Source organism: Hypomesus nipponensis, chromosome 17, assembly GCF_054491055.1.
Source record: "Hypomesus nipponensis isolate SF chromosome 17, ASM5449105v1, whole genome shotgun sequence".
Taxonomy (NCBI): domain Eukaryota; kingdom Metazoa; phylum Chordata; class Actinopteri; order Osmeriformes; family Osmeridae; genus Hypomesus; species Hypomesus nipponensis.
This window is the reverse complement of record NC_140377.1, coordinates 21208313-21229666: the sequence shown is the minus strand read 5'-3', so window position 1 is coordinate 21229666 and position 21354 is coordinate 21208313. Positions and strand designations below refer to the sequence as shown.

The following is a 21354-nucleotide window of genomic DNA, read 5'->3' as shown; positions in this document are numbered from 1 at the left end:
GAGACCAGCCTGGTGGCAGTGGACCAGTGATGAACTGATCAGGGATGAAGAGACTGCAAGATAGCTGGAGACTGTGGAGAAGCTGAACAGCAGCAGGCCTCACCCTAACTTTAACCCTAATGTGTGTAAAGTGTATCTAGCAAAGTAAAAAGCCAAAAGTCTAACAGGGATAATAAAGATAAAAAGATCACAAGCTAAAAGGCTAAAAGTGTAAATCTGGTTGTAAGGTTATTAAAACGTTTTTTTCTTTTCTTTTTTTAAGGGCAAAGGGATAAAGGTGCTACACAAACCTTTTAAAGACATAAAAATGCAAGAACGCAGATCAAATGTTTTCTTGCCAGTTTGGGATGTTTAACATTTTTGTATTATTATTCATTTTTTTTCATTTTGTGGGCATATTGATCCTGTGCATAAGACGCAGTTATCATCAATTCATAATACATTTGTTTAGAGAACAACTGAAACCCAATCAGTCTGTCTTCATTCAAGTTCACAAAATTGTCATTTGTTTCAAGACAGTAAACGTTACTCCAATCGTATACATGGGCAGAGTCAATATTGTTTTATTTAAAAATAAATTATTGTGTTCCATTGATTTAGTTCTAATTAGAAACTTTTTTTTTTTTTTTCATAATATTACAAAATGTCTCAGCAAAAAACGATATAAAAGTATTTAAGTCTCAAATCAGATGTGAGTTGTTTAAATGGCAATAATACTATTATTAAGGACCTACAGTATCATTAAACTTACTGGGGAAACGTTACGCGTAGAGAATCTTTGAGGTTTAGTTTGACCAGTCTCTTCCTTGCATTTATCTCTTTATTTAAGCAACACATTATTTAGCAAGTAGAGAGATGATAAGATGTGGAATGCAGAGTGAGTTGAAAGGTGCCAAAGATCTGAGTGGACAATTTTGTACCTGTGAAGTCAGCACATCTGTTTGAAGCCTAAAGTGTTTCATTTTACTGTGATCATTCAGACAATTTCTTTTTTTTTGGAGAGGTAAACCTTTCAGTTATTGTATATGCAGTTTTGAAAACAGACCACTACACACCATGGAAACGTTCCAATTAGGTTTAATGTTCCAAAGAACGTAACAAATTTAAGTGCCACAAAACGTGTACACAGACATTACAGATTCTTGTTAGATTCAGATATTCTGTTCTCTTTTTAAAATGTTGTACTTTAATAAATAAAGTTGTCTTTCTAGCTTATTGTCATTTTATTGTCTCGTAGCATTGCTTTTCTCGACAGACGTTTGAAAAATAGAGAACAGGTTTCTTACCACAACTCTCAGTAAACTAAGCACCATCTTGGAAACTGAATACAAAACAAAGACAATGACTTAGGATGTCTCTGGGTTATTTAAATTCTAAGTGATGACAATGAGGGTGATGAGGGCCAGTCTAGCATAGGTTTGACAGTCAGCACACCGTGTGGAAAGACAGAGAGTTTGTCAGACCTTGTGGGTGGAAAGCTACGTTTGGCGAAGAGAGACAAAGTGTTTGTGTGCGAGGACGTGTGTGGAAGGATCCCTCTAGCTTCAGTAAACCCTGTATGTGCCGTCTCACTCCCGCCATGCGAGCGTCTCCACGCAACGCAACGAGCGTCTAATCAAGTTCAAGTCAAAGTTCCGATTAAGCCGTTCTGCCTGTCTGTGCCCTCTGCTTCTCTATCACCAGTTAGACACGGTCCACAGTCGTCTGGTCGTCCCGCCTGTGGCAGAACAATGCACGTTAATTCGATTCTGGTCATTTGAGTCTCTAGTGCTCTCGTGGTTCTTCTAGCTTGGCTGTCCCGTTCCCACGTGGTCCTCCAGAGGAGGAAGGGCGTCTGTCGCTGGGTTTGCCCGACCCTGGAGCCTCATGTCTGGGGAGAGCTCACACCAGGCCGGCCTCCAGGCACATGCGATAGAACTGTCCACGTTGGGAGATGAGGTTGGAGGGGGAGTCCATCTCTGTGACGGACCCTCTGTCCATCACAATCACCCTGGAGAGGTGGAGGACAGGGAGAAGGAGGGAGATATGAGGTAACCTGGTGTAATCCATGATGGTGTTGAGTCTCTGTGTGTGTGTGTGTGTGTGTGTGCGGTACCTGGTGTAGTCCATGATGGTGTTGAGTCTCTGTGTGTGTGTGTGTGTGCGGTACCTGGTGTAGTCCATGATGGTGTTGAGTCTCTGTGTGTGTGTGTGTGTGTGCGGTACCTGGTGTAGTCCATGATGGTGTTGAGTCTGTGAGCGATGGTCAGCACAGTGCAGTCCTCAAACTGGGTGCGGATGGTGGACTGGATCAGGTTGTCCATCTCCAGGTCCACAGCAGCAGTGGCCTCGTCCAGGACCAGGACCTTGGTCTTCCTCAGGAGAGCTCGGGCCAGGCACACCAGCTGGCGCTGCCCCAGACTGGGGACAGGAGGGGGAGAAAGAGGGAGGAAGACCGATACGCCTGAGGTGTATAGCTGGGAAGCCTCGTGTGGGCTGTAAGTACTATTCTTGGTATGTAGATACACACCTATATTGGAACATTCTGGCTTAAACATACAATTGTGAGATGTCGGTGAATGTTATTTTCTCATTCTGGCAGTTAGCCATGGGGGTCACGTGATCGGACATCCAAACCACTTTCAATACAGAAATGTCCAGTTTGCCGCAGCGCAAGACTATACTACACGTAAAGTTGAGATTGTGTTTATACATTTATGTCATGTCAAAGTAAAATACTGCAATCTTCTATACATGCAATTTAAGGTGTATACATATCTGTGAGTTACTTTCTTTCGTGGTGGCAGAAAACCTTTAACAAACGAACGGAAGACACGGTCATGACCGATAACGGGGTCTGGAACGTTTGAGAGTTTGAATGGTCAACAACGGTTCCCCTCCCTCCACTGTTCTCTCTACTTGAGGTTCTCTCCACCTGAGGTTCTCTCCAGCCTCCACTGTTCTCCACCTGAGGTTCTCTCTACCTGAGGTTCTCTCCACCTGAGGTTCTCTCTACCTGAGGTTCTCTCTACCTGAGGTTCTCTCCACCTGAGGTTCTCTCCACCTGAGGTTCTCTCCACCCTCCACTGTTCTCTACCTGAGGTTCTCTCCTCCCTCGGAGCACTCGTGGCTCAGCTTGTCTGGCAGGCTGCACACGAAGCTCTTGAGGTGGGCCAGCTCCAGGGACCTCCACACCTCCTCGTCCGTGTAGCTGTCGAAGGGGTCCAGGTTCATCCTCAGAGACCCAGAGAACAGCACGGGGTCCTGGGGGCCACGGAGCGCGGGGTCAGGGTGAGAGCAGAGTGTGCGTGGGTTGTGGATGTTATGTGTGTTTGGGAGCTTGGGGTTGTTTTCACCTGGGGGATGATGGTGATCCTGGATCGAAGGTCATGGAGGCCGATGTGAGCGATGTTGATCCCGTCGATGTAGATCTCTCCCTTCGCCGCCTCCAGGATGCGGAAAATCCCCAAGGCCAGAGAAGACTTCCCAGCTCCGGTCCGTCCCACGATCCCCACCTGCGGGGAGAGGAAGGGGACCCTCAAAGGTGGAACTGGATGAGTGATTTAGTCAAGGTTTTTTGTTGCTGCTGTTTTTTTGTTTTTTTAATCGGAAGCCACATGGTGGACTTTGCTCTTGTAACGTGAGAGAATCACTTTCACTGAAAGAAAAATCTTCAATTTTCAATGTAAATATTAAAGAAAAAGACCTCCATTATCCATTAAACAGCATAAAAAAACTAATGTTAGTTAAGGCACCATCAAAAAAACTGTCAAATCGGTCAACTTAAATATACCCTTACAAACACATGCTGGCATAAACATCTACAGGTGTACTGTATTGTTTCATAAAACTGGCATGTTCTGGCAAGTACGTAATCCCAATGACACATAATCTGACACTACCCAACCCTGCGATATCGTTAAATCAACCCTGTCACCGACCCATCACTGACCTTCTCTCTCTCCTGAATGTTGAGGGAGATGCCTTCGAGGGCCCAGTCCAGGCCCTTGCGGTACTGCAGCCCATAATCCTCAATCCGGATGGTTCCAGTGGAGGGCCAGGCCAGGGGGAGCGGGCTCCCGTCCACGGTCCAGGGAGCCTGGGCAGTGGGGCCAGACAGAGCCCATCAGTCACGGAGAGGCAGGATACAATACTGCAGTACTCTCTGACTACCACCACCAAACACCAGCTTCCACATAGAAGCATTATCTTTATTAATGATTTATGTCAGGATATTATAGATGTTGTGGCTACGTGTCTCCTTAGAACTGGTTGATCACTGCTCTACCATCTCTCACAAGGACATACATACATAATATAAGACATCATATAATATAGAGCAGGGGTTCCCAATCCTGGTCCTCGGGCCTCCCTGCCCTGCATGTTTTAGATGTTTCCCTGCTCCAACACACCTGATCCCAATGAATGGGTCGTTATCGAGTTATTCAGAAACCTGCTAACGACCATTCATTCGAATCAGGTGTGTTGGAACAAGGAAACAAAACAAGCAGGACAGGGAGGCCCGAGGACCAGGGTTGGGAACCCCTGATATAGGGGATGAAGGGAACGTGAGGAGGAATGGTGTCCCAGTTCAAAGCCACACACACCTCTTTAGCAGTTTCGGCGTACTCCTTCACCCTCTCCACGGACACGATGTTGTTCTCCACGTCTGTCCAGGCTCGAACTATCCAGCTCAGGATGCCCGTCACCTGCCAGGACAACCGCACCAGGCGACCAACGGCACGGACATGGGGGTTTTAAAGGAACAGTTCGCTCAAATTACAAACAGCCGACATTTATCTGAACTCGGGCTGATTACCCTTAATGTCTTTGGAATATTATTTAGCGAGTTGATGTACCTGACCTTGGAAAAAGTGTCCCGCAAGATGTCTAAATGCCTATGTAAGTAAACATACCTCTCGCTAACATCTCTGAAGTGAATAACATTTCACAGTTTGTTTTCTTTTCTCCCACAACAAGGCTGTGGCTCCATATCGTCCGCAGGTTTATGCCCTGTCAGCCATGGGGCAGGGCAGCGGACTGCTTGTGAGGTGTGCAGGAGTGTGAGAGGTCTGACCTGCAGGGAGTGGGACACGGCCAGCCCCACGATGCCTGGACTCAGGTACGCTCGGCCCCGCACTGACAAGATGGCCGCCGCCAGCACCAGCAGATTCCCCAGGAACTCCAGGTTCACTGCCAGCCACCTGAGAACCAACACAAGGTGAACGTGCGAAGAGGGTTTCGAGTAGTCAAAGGACACTGGGGAAACATACAGAGAGGTAGAGGCACGTACACATATGAAGGATAAGGAATGGACTTACATTGTCAGTTGTTGTTTTTTTAACAGGTGTTCAGCTTTGGCAAAATATGTCAAATTAGCATTAGAACGTAATTGTGTTTGTGTGGCATGTATGTGTGTCTATTTGTGTGTGTGTGTATGTATATACTGTACATATCAATGTGCGTACGTGTGCGTATGTGTGCATGCGTGTACGTCTGCCCGTGCCCATTTGCGAGCTCCACCTGGTGGCCACAAAGCGGGGGAAGTAGGACGTCTGGTTGAGGTCGATGCGCTGGTTGGCCTGCAGGACGAAGCGAGGCTGCTCCCTGAAGGCGCGGATCACGCTGACGCCCTGCGCCGTCTCGTTGAAGTGGCTGTAGATGGGCGAGCGGCTCACCGCCTCCAGCCGGCGCAGCTGGCAGGACGTGGCCACGTAGAAACTCTGAGGCAGAACGGACAGACACAACCACAGGGACTGAACGGGGTACAACGTGGAGTTTCTGCACGCGGAAAATAAGAAGCGATGCCGGTTTTATATTTTAAAAAGCAGTCGAGTAGAATCGAAATAACAATAATAGTATGTCGTTCGCCGCATGTTACGGGTCAGATTCTCTCTGAGCTTCAGTAGATACCAGTAGCTAACCAGTTCTTCAACAACAGGAAGCAATCGTAAACGTCCAGATGTTTCCCGGAAGTGTGACGCGGTGCTAGGGGAGGAGTCAGCGGGCCGGCCTACCTGCACGAACACGTACAGCAGGGCGAGGGGCAGCAGCACCACGCCGGCGAAGGGCGTGGCCATGAGGACGATGATGCACACCTCCAGCAGCTTGAAGACGTACCCCAGCATCATCTTGAGCCCGTCGGGGATCATGCAGTCGATGGCGTCGATCTCCTTGGAGAAGCGGTTGAGGAGGTTGCCGCTGGGCGTGCACTCGAAGAAGGACATGGGCGAGTGGAGGACGTTGTTGAGGAGGTCCGTGTGGAGGTGGCGCGAGGCGATGATGCCCCCCAGGGAGATGGCCACCGTGGTGCCGAACACGGCTATGCCTGCGGGGTTCACAGCCAGGGGAAAGGGTCGAGGCGAAACAAGGGTTAGAGTCACGGTTGGAGAAACGTCAACTGTACATGATACGAGGAGGAGTCAGATGGCTGAGCGGTGAGGGAGTCGGGCTGGTAATCAGAAGGTTGCCAGATCGATTCCCCGGCCGTGCCAAATGACGTTGTGTCCTTGGGCAAAGCACCACTTCACTCTACTTGCCTCAGGGGGAATGTCCCTGTACTTACTGTAAGTCGCTCTGGATAAGGGCGTCTGCTAAATGATTAAATGTAAATAATGTATTTCCTTCTTGGTGTTTTCTTCAAGTAATGCTTTTGCTCACGGATATCCTCACTGCTCGAACCAGAACCACTGCTATGAGAGCCACACGACACCGAGCCGGGCTTTACATTTATGGCGAAGGCCCGCTGTTTGCTCCAAGCTCCACCCCCCACCCACCTTGAGCAAATCCCAGCGCTCCAAACACGCCCAGCTTGAGGTCGGTGTCGATCTGGGTGCCGTTGACGATGGGGTCGTCGGCCCAGAGGCTCAGCCAATAGTTGTAGGAGAGGGAGGCGCCCTGCTGGAAGGCGTAGAGGAGGACGATGGGGATGATGAAGGCTAAGCCAATCGTCTTGAAGTATTCGGTGTACATCTGTAGCTTTACCTGAAAAACAAAAGTGATGGAAAAAAAGGATGGAGAAACAGAAGCGTTCTCTTCCGGGAATACACTGACAGACGACGTGCACGCCAACGGAAATGCTTCCAGACAGTGTGCGTTCCCAGGACATGACCTGGCAGGACGTGACCTGGCAGGACGTGACCTGGCAGGACGTGACCTGGCAGGACGTGACCTGGCAGGACGTGACCTGGCAGGACGTGACCTGGCAGGACGTGACCTGGAAGGACGTGACCTGGCAGGACGTGACAGACTCCTCACCCTCCCGGTGTTGGCCTTGTCAGCCTCCGTGAGCTTGCCCAGGTCCTGGGAGTCCTGCTGCTGGTCCAGGTTGGAGATGGCTTCCATGGCCTGGATACTGGCACTGCTCATGTCACAGCTGGGGGGGGGGGGGGTGGAGAGAGAGAGAGAGACAGAGAGAACATGAGATCACGCTTGCATCATTAATTGACCCGAGCTGAGCTGTTCCAACTTCCTGCAAGGACCACATTTGTCAGTTCTTACGGTTGCCACCGTAAGAACTACCGACTAAACCACCTTTGCCGTTAATCGTATGAAACCTGTCTCCTACTCTAGACAGACATGACAAGACTTGGTTCCACCTCAGTCAGGGGTTTCGCTCGGCTCACTGGCCCGGAGGCCTCGTCCACGGGCGTCCTGCCGTGTGACAGCCTCGTCCACGGGCGTCCTGCCGTATGACAGCCTCGTCCACGGGCGTCCTGCCGTATGACAGCTTACCTAATCAGCTGCTCCTTGGAAAGATCGATGGAGAAGTCAGTCATGCTGAGACGAGAGGAGACCGACTTGCGCTTTCCTGGAATGAAAATGCGACAGTTTTCAACATGGTGCCCGAGCAAGTGTGGCGGTTCGGTTTGAACCCTGGCGGGGAGAGTAATCTCATCACCCGATATTCAAACACGTCCCTTGCTATGCCACTAATTGTTAGTGTGGGGATGTTTTTAATGGCCTTTTGACATTTGTGGGAATATGACTGTACCATCCACCCCTAGCCCTGTACTTACTGTGTTGGAGTACAGGGACTCTTAAGGTTTGCATACATCAGATTTATTACGACAAACACCTCATTTTAGTACATCCCATTTAACGTCTTTCTTTTCGCATTGTAATTTGTGGTGTATTTTGAGATACTGCCTTTACGATCATTCTTTCCATCCATATATCCATCCATCTTTATTTTTAGATAAACTTTCAAGTATTGTCTCCAGCACTTCAACATTGGTGAGAACATCAAACCTGTACTCTAATTTTAGGTATTACAATAAAGGTAATATATCTGAGGACTGTCCCTTTTGTCAAGTCTGGCCTTAGCCCCACTGTGCTCTCACCCTGTGTGACCTGTGTAAGGCCCCACTGTGCTCTCACCCTGTGTGACCTGTGTAAGGCCCCACTGTGCTCTCACCCCTGTGTGACCTGTGTAAGGCCCCACTGTGCTCTCACCCTGTGTGACCTGTGTAAGGCCCCACTGTGCTCTCACCCTGTGTGACCTGTGTAAGGCCCCACTGTGCCCCCTGTGTGACCTGTGTAAGGCCCCACTGTGCTCTCACCCTGTGTGACCTGTGTAAGGCCCCACTGTGCTCTCACCCTGTGTGACCTGTGTAAGGCCCCACTGTGCTCTCACCCTGTGTGACCTGTGTAAGGCCCCACTGTGCCCCCTGTGTGACCTGTGTAAGGCCCCACTGTGCTCTCACCCTGTGTGACCTGTGTAAGGCCCCACTGTGCTCTCACCCTGTGTGACCTGTGTAAGGCCCCACTGTGCCCCCTGTGTGACCTGTGTAAGGCCCCACTGTGCTCTCACCCTGTGTGACCTGTGTAAGGCCCCACTGTGCTCTCCCCCCTGTGTGACCTGTGTAAGGCCCCACTGTGCTCTCACCCTGTGTGACCTGTGTAAGGCCCCACTGTGCTCTCACCCTGTGTGACCTGTGTAAGGCCCCACTGTGCTCTCACCCTGTGTGACCTGTGTAAGGCCCCACTGTGCTCTCACCCCTGTGTGACCTGTGTAAGGCCCCACTGTGCTCTCACCCTTGTGCGTGGAGCTCTCTCTGCGCTCTGTGCCGGCAAAGACCCGGATGAACTCGGCGAACGCCCCCTTCCTCCCCATCAGCTCCAGGTAGGAGCCCATCTCGGTGATCTCTCCCTCCACCATAACCAGGATCAGGTCGGCCTGGGGCAGGTAGCCCAGGCCGTGGGTCACCAGCACACGAGTCTGAACACACACACACGGTGAGACAGTGTGTGGACACACAAACTCGAATCAAGGTTCAAGCACACATGTAGGTCCAGTTTCCCAGATATGGATTAAGCCTTGTCCTACAGACTAGAACACATTTTCAATGTCAATTCATTGTTCTCTTCCTTTAGCTCTAGGTCTATTCCATGTCTGGGGAGCTGGGCTACAATGTTCTACATGCAGGGTTAGGTAGTCATTTCAAGAAAACGATCTCGAAACGACGGTTGCTCTCGCTGTGTAACTGTGATGTGTCTTTCATGTGCGTCTCCGTGTGCTGTGCAACGGAGCGTGCCCTCCATCTCCGGCTCTGCCTACGGACCTTGTCCTTGAGCACGCCCCTGGGCCCCACAACCCTGTCGAAGATGTGCTGGCCCACGTGGGCGTCCACGGCGGAGAGGGGGTCGTCCAGCAGGTATACGTCCGCCTTCCTGAAGACGGCCCGGGCCAGGCTCACCCTCTGCTTCTGGCCCCCTGACAGGTTCAGACCCTGGAGGGACCGGGGGCCCCAGACTGAGGTGAGGTGCACGGTACTCATCGCATGACTTCATCCATCCATGGTTCCACGCATCCATTTTTTAAATATTCTTCCATCCACTCATCCAATCAATCCATGTATTCATCCATGGATCAATTCATCCATTCTGCCATGATTCTAGTATTCCTTCCATCCATCATCCATTCATCCATCCATGATTTATTTATCCATCCATCCATGCAGGTTCTCGAGAAAAAACATGCGAGGGTGAGGTTACAGTACCCTCCTGAAGGGGGTGGGAGACAGGGATGGAGAGAGAGAGCAGGAGGAGGAGACGTTTGAACTTCCTGCTCTCTAAAAACACCTTCTTGGCCTCTCATGACCAGCAGCATCCACAGACACACACCCCTGACAGGCACTACAAACTCGACTTTTCCGCAGAACAAGGGGGTTTTGTGGTACCTTCTCCCCGATCTCGGTGCCGTCACCCGCGGGCAGGATGTCCAGATCTGGCAGCAGGGCGCAGGCCTCCACCACCCTGTGATACCAGCTCTCCTTCCTCTCCTGGCCAAACAGGATGTTGTCTTTCAGGGTGGCGTTCTGGATCCAGGCCTGCTGGGGGACATAGGCTACCGAGCCCTGGAACACACAGACACACACACACACAGTAACAAAAACACATTCATTTCTCTTCTCTCTTTTCTGAGATTAATCACAAGGTTCTACTTTCATATCTCTAGAGTCGCTTCAGTGTACACCATCATCGGGGAACACAAAATATGACGGCACATGGTATAGTAATAGTTCAGCTCAGCTTTGCACACACAAATAAACCATCCAATGCATGCTAATCACGCGCCTAAACTCCATGCCGTTCCCCCCCCCCCCCCAGCAGTCGTCCCGCCCTGAGTGGAGCTGACCTTGACGCAGACGGAGCCGCTCCTTTTCTCCATCTCCCCCAGCATGGCGGACAGCAGCGAGGACTTCCCGGAGCCCACGTGGCCCACCACGGCCACCAGGGAGCCCCTCTTCACCCGCATGGTGATCCTCCGCAGGCACGGGGGGCCCTCCCTGGCCCACGCAAAGGTGCCGCCGTCTATCACCACCCCGTCGCCGTCTGGAGGACAGGGGGGGCAGGGAGGACAGGGGGGAGGACAGGGAGGGAGGGAGGACAGGGAGGGAGGGAGGGAGGACAGGGAGGGAGGGAGGACAGTGGGGGAGGGAGGACGGGGGGGACATAGGAGTGAGCCAAGGCATGGAGTGGGAAGAGAGACACTTTTGTGAGTTAGAGACGGAGGCAGAGACGGAGGCAGAGACGGACAGAGACGGACAGAGACGGACAGAGACGGACAGAGACGGACGGACAGAGACGGACGGACAGAGACGGACGGACAGAGACGGACGGACAGAGACGGACGGACAGAGACGGACGGACAGAGACGGACAGACGGACAGAGACAGACGGACAGACAGACAGAGACGGACGGACAGACAGACAGACAGAGACGGACGGACAGACAGACAGAGACAGACGGACAGACAGACAGACAGACAGAGACAGACGGACAGACAGACAGAGACGGACGGACAGACAGAGACGGACAGACAGACAGACAGAGACGGACGGACAGACAGACAGAGACGGACGGACGGACAGACGGACGGACAGACAGAGACGGACGGACAGACAGAGACGGACGGACGGACAGACAGACAGAGACGGACGGACAGACAGAGACGGACAGACAGACAGAGACGGACGGACAGACAGACAGAGACGGACAGACAGACAGAGACGGACGGACAGACAGAGACGGACGGACAGACAGACAGAGACGGACGGACAGACAGACAGAGACGGACGGACAGACAGAGACGGACGGACAGACAGACAGAGACGGACGGACAGACAGACAGAGACGGACGGACAGACAGAGACGGACGGACAGACAGAGACGGACGGACAGACAGACACGGACGGACAGACAGACAGAGACGGACGGACAGACAGACAGAGACGGACGGACAGACAGACAGAGACGGACGGACAGACAGACAGAGACGGACAGACAGACAGAGACGGACGGACAGACAGAGACGGACGGACAGACAGACAGACAGAGACGGACGGACAGACAGAGACGGACAGACAGACAGAGACGGACGGACAGACAGACAGAGACGGACAGACAGACAGAGACGGACGGACAGACAGACAGAGACGGACGGACAGACAGACAGAGACGGACGGACAGACAGACAGAGACGGACGGACAGACAGACAGAGACGGACGGACAGACAGAGACGGACGGACAGACAGACAGAGACGGACGGACAGACAGACACGGACGGACAGACAGAGACGGACGGACAGACAGACAGAGACGGACGGACAGACAGACAGAGACGGACAGACAGACAGAGACAGACAGACAGAGACAGATGGACAGACAGACAGAGACAGACGGACAGACAGACAGAGACAGACGGACAGACAGAGACAGACAGACAGAGACAGACAGAAAAGAGATTATGGAAAACTACCACTGCTCCCTAAACATTATGAGCTTTTCTTAATTATAGTTCGGAGACATGCAGCTTTAGTAATCCCCATTTATACATTACTCCATATCCTGTTTGGTAGGCCACAAACCATTACAGTTACTCTCTTACTGTACACACACACCGTCACGTTGAAAGAGATCTGACGCTCACACACACACTATTAAAACACCCCCAACAACCCACACATTCGTCACATCAGTGCGAGGCAGTAATCGTGTTAAACACAATGCAATTAAAGGCCTTAAGATGAAACAGGACTGTAGTGGGTAGAGTCTGGGCCTGCGGGGGGATTAGCTGAACTGGGAGATGTGGGGTCTGGTGCTTGAAAAGCATCCTTTCCCAAACTGGTCTGCCTTTTGGATGACCGTGTGACAGTATGTGACTCTTCATTTCAGTGGGGCTGTGTAGAATAGAAGTGATGTGAAGATGCACGCTCAGCACTGGGAATGTGTGTCTTCCCACTGTGTGAGGGTGTGTGTCAGTGTGTGAGGGTGTGTGTGTGTCAGTGTGTGAGGGTGTCAGTGTGTGAGAGAGACTGTGTCAGTGTGTGTGTGTCCATACCAGGGCTGTAGGGGGCTCTCTCCACACTGTCAGGCTTGAGCTCGTCCTGGCACAGGAACTTCCCCAGGCGCTTCAGGGAGACAAGGGCCTGGGCCAACACAGCACATCCCCCTCATTACACCATCCACTCACAACACTCCACACAGCCGCATGTATGCCAACCCTAACCAAGACTTGGGTCTTGGCACGTGTTTGTGTACAATACAGCACCTGTTATTAAGGCTTTGGTGAACTGTTAGACTGTAGCAGAAGTTCTATTTTGTGCTATGATATACAGTATATGCTGGTTAAGATTGAATGTTCCTGAGTTCTATTACTAATGTATATGAGACTTAAACGGTTGAAAATGTCTAGGAGGGTGAAACATAGAGGTTGTGCCAGTCAAGATTCTGTAGACTGAAAAATCAGGGATTCTAAAGGAACGCAAAAAATCTGTTGTTGCATAATACAGGTGGACTGTCATTCTATGGTTCAAACTTCATGTGAATGTCAATATCAATGGCGACCGGCATCGTCCCCTAGTGATGACATCATTTGACCTCTGACCTGCATGGTGGTGCTCATGGCGAAGGGCAGCTGACTCAGCGGGGTCTTCAGGATGTTGATCAGCGCCATGGAAACAAAGACCTTCTGGGCATCCAGGACGTTTTTGTCGTCGATCAACACGTAGACTCCGAACATGGCAAACGCAATCTGCGGAGGGTGCAGTGTCCCGTATGAATGAATCTTGATCTTTCCAGCGATGTTCTCGCGTGGCCAAGATGGCCGGTTTCCGAAATCAGTGTCATATCAAAAACTAGGACCAGGGGGCGCTGTTCAAATACCTTACCATACTATTCAGCAAATGTTCAAGCACTAACCCTAACCTTTACCCTGACAGTTTCCAAACAGTGGTGGAAGGTGCTATAACAGCGCCCCCTGGTCAGTTTTTTTTTATTTTTGGTAAGACCGGCGTCAACAGTCATTGGTTCTCACTCACCAGGAAGGAAGAGGAGTTGAAGGAGGCGATGGAGATGGAGTAGAGGACCTGGGATCTCTTCAGGGCCTCCAGCTCTTTCTCCCGGAGGCCCTCCACCCGCTCCAGGAAGGCCCGCTCCCAGGCGTAGAACTTCAGGATCTTGATCCCCCCCAGGATCTCGTTCATCAGCTTGATCCGACCGTCCATGAACTTCATCTGAACCTCCTGGGAACACGAGGATGCACAGGGGACATGGTTACCGACAGAGGCGTCGCCAGGATTTTTGGGCCCCATGAAAAAAGAAAAAAAAGTTTATAATTTTTTCAAATTGTTTTTGAATCGTCATAACTTTTCCCCCCTATACGGCGCCCCTGGTTACGGAACACGAGGAGGCACGGTGACATGGTTACGGAACACGAGGAGGCACGGGGACATGGTTACGGAACACGAGGAGGCACGGGGACATGGTTACGGAACACGAGGAGGCACGGGGACATGGTTACGGAACACGAGGAGGCACGGGGACATGGTTACGGAACACGAGGAGGCACGGGGACATGGTTACGGAACACGAGGAGGCACGGGGACATGGTTACGGAACACGAGGAGACACGGGGGACATGGTTACGGAACGCGAGGACGGAAGAGAGAACACGTAGACCGCTGAAAGCAAAAGATTTCCTGTCGATTGGAAGCAGTCGGTTAAAGGTTCAATCCTGCAAATGATCAAACAGAGGATTGTAATATTGTGATTTTTTTATAGCCTAAAATGCCTAATCAAGGCATACCCAAGTACATTTAAATCTTGAACCATTTGGAGTACATGCATGGTGTGGGTCTCTTTAGAAAGGTGACACTCAGAGGGTGCTTCACACCCATCAGATTCACTGTGAATGCTACTGGTTTTAAATATGTTTGAACACAATGAAATATAATATTATGTTTGTATTCAGACACCTGCAGGTGATTTATAACTGGGAGCTAACAGTTGGAAGGGGTCAGATGGCTGAGCGGTTAGGGCGTAGGGCTATTAATCAGAAGGTTGTTGGTTCAATTCCCGGCCGTGCCAAGTGACGTTGTGTCCTTGGGCAAGGCACTTCACCCTACTTACCTAGGGTATAATGTCCCTGTACTTACTGTAAGTCGCTCTGGATAAGAGCGTCTGCTAAATACCTACATGCAAATGTGGTACACTGAGTGGGACCACAGTATGAAATATGCTTTACTTAGTCCAAGAAGCACTTGCAACTTTATAACAATACCACAAAAAAAATGAATATTTACATGTTTTTCCTAAAGGGACATCAAGCCATTTCTCTGTAATGAAAGGTGACACTTAGAGCCATCCCACCCACTGTCCAGACCCACCCTTAGCATAGCTGACGCAGAGTAACTGTAGCATAAAACTTTATACTGCTTCTTTCCCCTTCTTGAAACGAAACGTTGTACATATAAGTCAAAACAAGCGCCACTGTGGAAAATAAGTTTATTAAAAAAATGCACGCCAAACTTTTCACACCCACATATTTACAGCTTTTCCAGTGTTTGAGCGTCATGCCAGCTATTGTAGCACTCACGTTTGGGGACAAAGCACAAAGCCACATCGCAGGTTAAACACTTCACTGGTGTGCGTAAACCACACTGTTTGCACCTCAGCCGACCAGCGGTGCTGTCTCCACTGATGTGCGTTGGCCTGTGCTGCGTCTTGTCTGGAGCAACAGATGTCGTGTTTGGAGACGAAGAGCCGGGATTGGCCGCGTATCGACAGCCCACCTCCGCCAGCTCCTCGACGAGGATCTCTCTGAAGGCCTTCTGTGACAGAGGGGTCTCTCCTTTGCGCTTTCGGATGTCTTTGTGGAGGAGGAAGGCGTTCACAATCGCAATGTCAATGAAATGATAAAAGAAGGTCTTGTACCATCGTTGCGTCTTGTGGCTGACTGAATAGTACCCTATCAGGGCATCAGAGAGGTCCACTCCACCCATACACCTGGAGGGCAGAAGAAGAAAAAACACACTGAGAAATGTGCCATGTATATCGATATATATAGATAGCCACATGTATATAGATATATATAGATAGATATCAACCACACATGATTACATTTCAAAAAGCAGAAAACATAGTTGAATATATAGTACATACTGGTTGTAATCCTTTACCACTGGTGGAACTGGGACATCTTTAATCTCCCAGCTCTGATGGGCAACTTTGACCCTCCTCTTGATGGTGTCCCCAGAGTGAGCCGTGTGGAGCGTGGAACACAGGGACACGTCCCTCGTGTCTCTCCACCGGACAAACAGCAGCGAGTCCTTCCTGATCCAGCGGATGCTGCCGCGGGGAGATTTCGAGTCCAGGCCGTTGGCGCTCGTTCTGGGGAATCCGAGGGTGTGCGTGCGGATGGTCCCGCACGCCCAGATCCTCTTCTGAAGGAGGTCGCGGAAAAGGGTGGGACTCGTGTAGAAATTGTCGACGAAAAGTTTGTACCCAGTGCCCAGCAAGCGCGTGTCCACGAGTTCCATTACCGACTCGTAACTCATCCCCTTGCCGCTGGTTCCCGGAATCTTTCCCTCGTACACAAAAAAGTCCCACGTGTAGCCGCTCTTCGAGTCAGCCAGGACAAATAGTTTGTATCCCCAACGAACAGGCTTATTTTTCATGTACTGTTTGAGCCCAGTGCGAGCTTTGGAGGCAACCATCCGCTCGTCGATGGCAATATCCTGGTCAGGGTGATAGTTCCTTTGGCAGGCCTCTCGAATCTCTTGGTAGAGAGGCTTTATTTTGCAAAGACGGTCGTAGCCTGCTGTACCTTTCTTCTTGTCGTTTGCTGCATCCTGCGCCATGCTACTGATGTGAAGGGATTGGGTGATTCTGAGGAACTTCTTGCCGGTCATTACCTGTTTTGGGAACCGCAAGTTGTACAGTTTACTCCTTCGCCAGTAATCAGTGAGCGTATTGCATTTGACTAAACCCATGTAGATGACCACAGACATGTAGGAAAACATGTCCTGCAATGTCAAGTCAATCCACGGTTCAGTGGGTGTCGAGCGGTGAGCGGAGGCATGATGATTGGTGTTTTGAATTATCCTCTGTAAAACAGAGTTAGTAAAAAACTCCGCGGGTATAATTAAGTTTTGAATACTCATAACTGAATTGTTGTGCTTTTCAGCCGTGCAAATTTGTACTACAAACTTGCACATGTAATTTACAAGCCTGCGAAACTTATTTCCCCATAACGGTGTTACAAAGCGTATCTTTGAAGGTTTCAGAGTTCTGACACTAATCTCACCTCATACAAAATGTGCATAATTCAAATGCTGAACATACAGTCGTATGTTATATAACAAAAATACTTACTTGTCGAGAGTAATGTCTTCTCCCTCCAGAAACATTTCCTCTGCCTCCGAGAAAACGTTAGATTCATCTGAACTTAATTCTGATGTTTCATCCAGAGACTCATCGCTTTCACCCCGAATATTTTTTGGGGGTGGGGGTGTAGCAGATGACTTTGTTTTCTTCTTCTGTTTCCCCATAATTCAAATTCCAAAACTGTCACCGGTTAAAAAACTATATTTTTCACCTTGCACGTATGGACACAAAACCCGGGGAATTTGTTGGCTAGCAGCCAGCACGGATTTCGTTCAGCTTTAAAACTTCCCACTAAATCGGCATGTGATTGTTTTCAGAATTTCACTGGTTACTGATGTTGCCAGTCGTCCACATAATCGGATGCAATTGGCTCGATCTTTACCCAAGGCAAAGGGGGTGGAACCTTCTTTCAATACGCACTTTCGTTGGCTATGGACAGGACATGGATGCTCCTATTGGGTCGAATGAAGTGCCAATCGAACAGCCGGTGACGCCTAGATATGGGGCAGCCTGGATTTTCAGAAAGAACACATTTCTGTTCGAGTTCCGTCCCATTGCTGTGGTTTAATGGTGTCCCAGTTAGACTAAGTAACCGAGATCATTTGTACCGCTGAACTATCCTGCTCCGTATATCCAGCAATCCAGTTGAATGTCCAGCTGAATCTGAATGTAGCTGTTTTGCAAATTATTTTAAACTGCCGGAGAACAATCCCAGAAGACAGTTCAGTGTCTTTTTTGTCCTGTCCGTGTTCGGAAACATAAGGAAATACTTTTTTTTCTCACAATATGTCCCCGCATAAATTAATTTATGTGTCATTGTAAATAAACAACTTATGAAATTATACTTATTAAACTGTTTTCAAGAGCCATTGGTTAATTGGGAGGGGGGGTTGAATCATGCCTGGGGGCCCCTTGGTTGAACAAACGTTGCTCAAGTGCCCTCAAGAGACATTTACAAGAACCATGTGTTACTGTATTTATTACAAATGTGGTTAAGTTAGAACAAAATAAATGAGAACATTTCTAGTTTTACTGTAATAGGATCTATTTCCCATAGCTGTCCTGCACATGTGTAACATGGAAGCTTCAAAGAGGGTCTGGAGTCGGAGGGGCGCTCTGGCTGTTGTCCCGTTCAATCTAACCCAGCTGGGAAGGTTGTGCACGAGACGCAACACTGAACTCAACTAACGTAGCACAGGAGAACCCATAAGGCTTCTGGGTTTGAGAGAACAAACACTCATGCAGACAAATAAAAGAACTGTCACCAACACTTTCAATCCCTCAAAAAAATCCTTAATTTTTTTGTTTCAATGTGTTCATCCATTATATGTGTGTGTGTGTGTGTTTGAGTGTGTTCATCCATTATATGTGTGTGTGTGTGTGTGTGTTTGAGTGTGTTCATCCATTATATGTGTGTGTGTGTGTGTGTGATTGAGTGTGTTCATCCATTATATATGTGTGTGTGTGTGTTCATTCACCTGCAGCTTGCTTCTCATTTTGGCGATGAAGCCGTTGAGGGGGAAGATGAGGACCACCGTGGCGATGCCCGCCAATGCAGACGGGCCCAGACGCTGTCGCCCGGGGAAACGGAGAGAGCCAAACGAGAACAGAAATGTGGTCAAAAGTAAAAACAAAAAAAGAAATATTAGAAAGAAGAAGAAACAGCGCCGAGAGAAAAGAGAGAGAGAGAAACAGGACTTCAAACGACCAGACATCTTATTGAGAAGGAGGTAGATATTACAGTGTGTGTGTGTGTGTGTTGGGTGCTGTTACCTGCCACAGGAAGAAGAGGCAGAGGCCGATCTCAATGGGAGCAACCCACACGGCGTTAAAGTAAACTACAAAGTCCATGAGCTTCTGGGTGTCGGCGGACACCAGGTTAACGATCTCGCCCACCGTGCAGGAACGCCGCGCAGCGCTGTTAATCACTAAAGACTGGGGTGGAGGTGGGGGGGCAGGGCTGTTAATCACTTAAGACTGGGGTGGAGGTGGGGGGGCAGGGCTGTTAATCACTTAAGACTGGGGTGGAGGTGGGGGGGCAGGGCTGTTAATCACTTAAGACTGGGGTGGAGGTGGGGGGGCAGGTGGATAAAAGGGGCTCATGGATGGATGCACGAACAAGTGAATGGACCAAAAAGATATTCGGACACAAACAAATGAAAAGTGACTTGACGGTGAAGGCCGCTGAGTCACCGCACAGCTCCCCCCTCACCCCACACCCCCTCACCCCCACACCCCTCACCGCCTCACCCCCACACCCCCTTACCCCCACACCCCCTCACCCCCACACCCCTCACCGCCTCACCCCCACACCCCCTTACCCCCACACCCCCTCACCCCCACACCCCCACACCCCTCACCCCTCAACCCCTCACCCCTCACCCCCTCACCCCCACACCCCCTCACCGCCTCACCCCCTCACCCCCACACCCCCTCACCGCCTCACCCCCACACCCCCTCACCCCCACACCCCCTCACCGCCTCACCCCCACACCGCCTCACCCCTCACCCCCACACCCCCTCACCCCTCACCCCCACACTCCCTCACCCCTCACCCCCTCACCCCCTCACCCCCACACCCCCTCACCCCCTCACCCCCACACCCCCACACCCCCTCACCCCTCACCCCCTCACCCCCACACAGGATCATGGGAGTTGCGGTCCCTCTCCTTCCTCACCTTCCTGTAGACCAGGCCCATGACGGCGGTCTTCACCCTCATCCCCACGGTGAAGCAGCAGTACATGTACTGGTGGTTGAACAGCGACTGCAGGCTGGACAGCAGGAACATGAGGAAGGCGTACATGTAGCCCTTCCACAAGGGGGCGTCCTCATCTCGCATGAAGCCCAGCAGCAGACTGTGGGAAGAGGGGGGGGGGGGAGTACCCCCACAAGGGGAAGGGGAGGTTAGGATGGCTATGGGATGTCTTTGTTTTGTATATTTCCTTTTTTTGGGGGGGTGGGGGGGGGTGGGGGGGGTGTCATCGCAATGGCTTGGTTGTTTAGAGACGGTGTTGGGTCATTGACACACGCTCATACAACCTCCGTCTCCCTCCACACACGCTCATACAACCTCCGTCTCCCTCCACACACGCTCATACAACCTCCGTCTCCCTCCACACACGCTCATACAACCTCCGTCTCCCTCCACACACGCTCATACAACCTCCGTCTCCCTCCACACACGCTCATACAACCTCCGTCTCCCTCCACACACGCTCATACAACCTCCGTCTCCCTCCACACACGCTCACTCAGGCAGCGGCTCACCTGAGCACTTGTGGCAGGGCGAACATGAAGGCGTCGTGGATGACGAGGCAGAGGGTGCCGGTCAGGAAGTAGGGGCCGAAGCTCTGGGCCAGCGTGCGGAGGAGGCACGCCCCGGAGCTCTGCTCCCGCCGCAGCTTGGTCAGCAGCTGGGTCTGCTCCGTCAGCCTGGGAGCCCCCGAACCCCCCGCGCTGCGCTCCTGCCTGGAGAGGGGGGAGGAGAGGAGAGGAGGGAGGTCATGAGAGGAGAGGAAGAGGGACGTAATCAGAGGAGGAGGAAGGAGAGGAGCGGAGAGGAGAGGAGGGGGGAGGAAAGGAGGGAGGTCATGAGAGGAGGAGGGAGGTAATAAGAGGAGGAGGAAGGAGGGGATTGTAGAGGAGGGGGGACGAGAGGAAAAGAGAAAAAAGGAGGGGGAAGGAGAGGAGGGAGGAGAGGAGAGAAGGGGGGAGGAGATGAGAGTCAGACGCAGCTGTATGGTATTTTGTGAATGATAAACAGTACTTTCTCTTTCTCTCTCTAATCTGTACTATGGCGTGTATATAGTTATATGTAGCACAGCATTTGGTGTGTTGTCCTAAAGTCTCACTGCTGCAGGTTGGCACACTGGCTGGCCCACTCCCTCTCCAGGTCAGAGATGATCCTCTCTGAGCTGTCCCCCTCTCTCAGGGACCACAGGTCCTCCGCCTGCAGTGGGGAACGATAGCCCCGCATCACCAGCCTGGGAGAGAGGGGGGAGAGAGGAGGAGAAGGGAGAGAGGGGGGAGGAGAGAGAGGGAGAGAAAGAGGAGGAGAGGGGGGAGGAGAGAGAGAGGAGGAGAGGAGAGGGGGGAGGAGGGGAGGAGAGAGAATGAGGAGGAGAAGGGGGAGAGAGGGGAGAGAGGGATGGTGAAGGAGGGAAGGGAGAGTGGCGGGAAGAGAGGGAAGGTAAAGGGCTTTGA

At 51.1% G+C, this 21354-nt stretch overlaps 1 protein-coding gene across 3 annotated transcripts in view; it reads right to left on the bottom strand.

Annotated features, from left to right (window-relative positions):
• Nucleotides 1–1158: 1158 nt before the first annotated feature.
• The window catches only part of LOC146254005 (multidrug resistance-associated protein 1-like), a 29285-nt gene continuing 9089 nt past the window's right edge, over nucleotides 1159–21354 (bottom strand). The window contains exons 7-30 of one of the 3 annotated variants that reach the window (XM_084677198.1): nucleotides 21003–21134; nucleotides 20419–20619; nucleotides 19829–20006; nucleotides 18924–19085; nucleotides 18629–18721; nucleotides 13805–14008; nucleotides 13372–13518; nucleotides 12826–12913; nucleotides 10619–10815; nucleotides 10161–10337; nucleotides 9543–9710; nucleotides 9005–9199; nucleotides 7714–7778; nucleotides 7237–7354; nucleotides 6756–6963; nucleotides 5997–6307; nucleotides 5503–5702; nucleotides 5057–5183; nucleotides 4587–4688; nucleotides 3932–4078; nucleotides 3336–3494; nucleotides 3077–3243; nucleotides 2206–2400; nucleotides 1159–1990 (exon numbers count right to left, since the gene is read on the bottom strand). In XM_084677198.1, the coding sequence (XP_084533324.1) occupies nucleotides 1882–1990; nucleotides 2206–2400; nucleotides 3077–3243; nucleotides 3336–3494; nucleotides 3932–4078; nucleotides 4587–4688; nucleotides 5057–5183; nucleotides 5503–5702; nucleotides 5997–6307; nucleotides 6756–6963; nucleotides 7237–7354; nucleotides 7714–7778; nucleotides 9005–9199; nucleotides 9543–9710; nucleotides 10161–10337; nucleotides 10619–10815; nucleotides 12826–12913; nucleotides 13372–13518; nucleotides 13805–14008; nucleotides 18629–18721; nucleotides 18924–19085; nucleotides 19829–20006; nucleotides 20419–20619; nucleotides 21003–21134 (3850 nt within the window). In that variant the 3' untranslated portion in view covers nucleotides 1159–1881. Of the gene's footprint in view, nucleotides 1991–2205; nucleotides 2401–3076; nucleotides 3244–3335; nucleotides 3495–3931; nucleotides 4079–4586; nucleotides 4689–5056; nucleotides 5184–5502; nucleotides 5703–5996; nucleotides 6308–6755; nucleotides 6964–7236; nucleotides 7355–7713; nucleotides 7785–9004; nucleotides 9200–9542; nucleotides 9711–10160; nucleotides 10338–10618; nucleotides 10816–12825; nucleotides 12914–13371; nucleotides 13519–13804; nucleotides 14009–18628; nucleotides 18722–18923; nucleotides 19086–19828; nucleotides 20007–20418; nucleotides 20620–21002; nucleotides 21135–21354 lie in introns of all 3 variants that reach the window. The other 2 variants (XM_084677197.1, XM_084677199.1) reach the window with 2 other exon arrangements.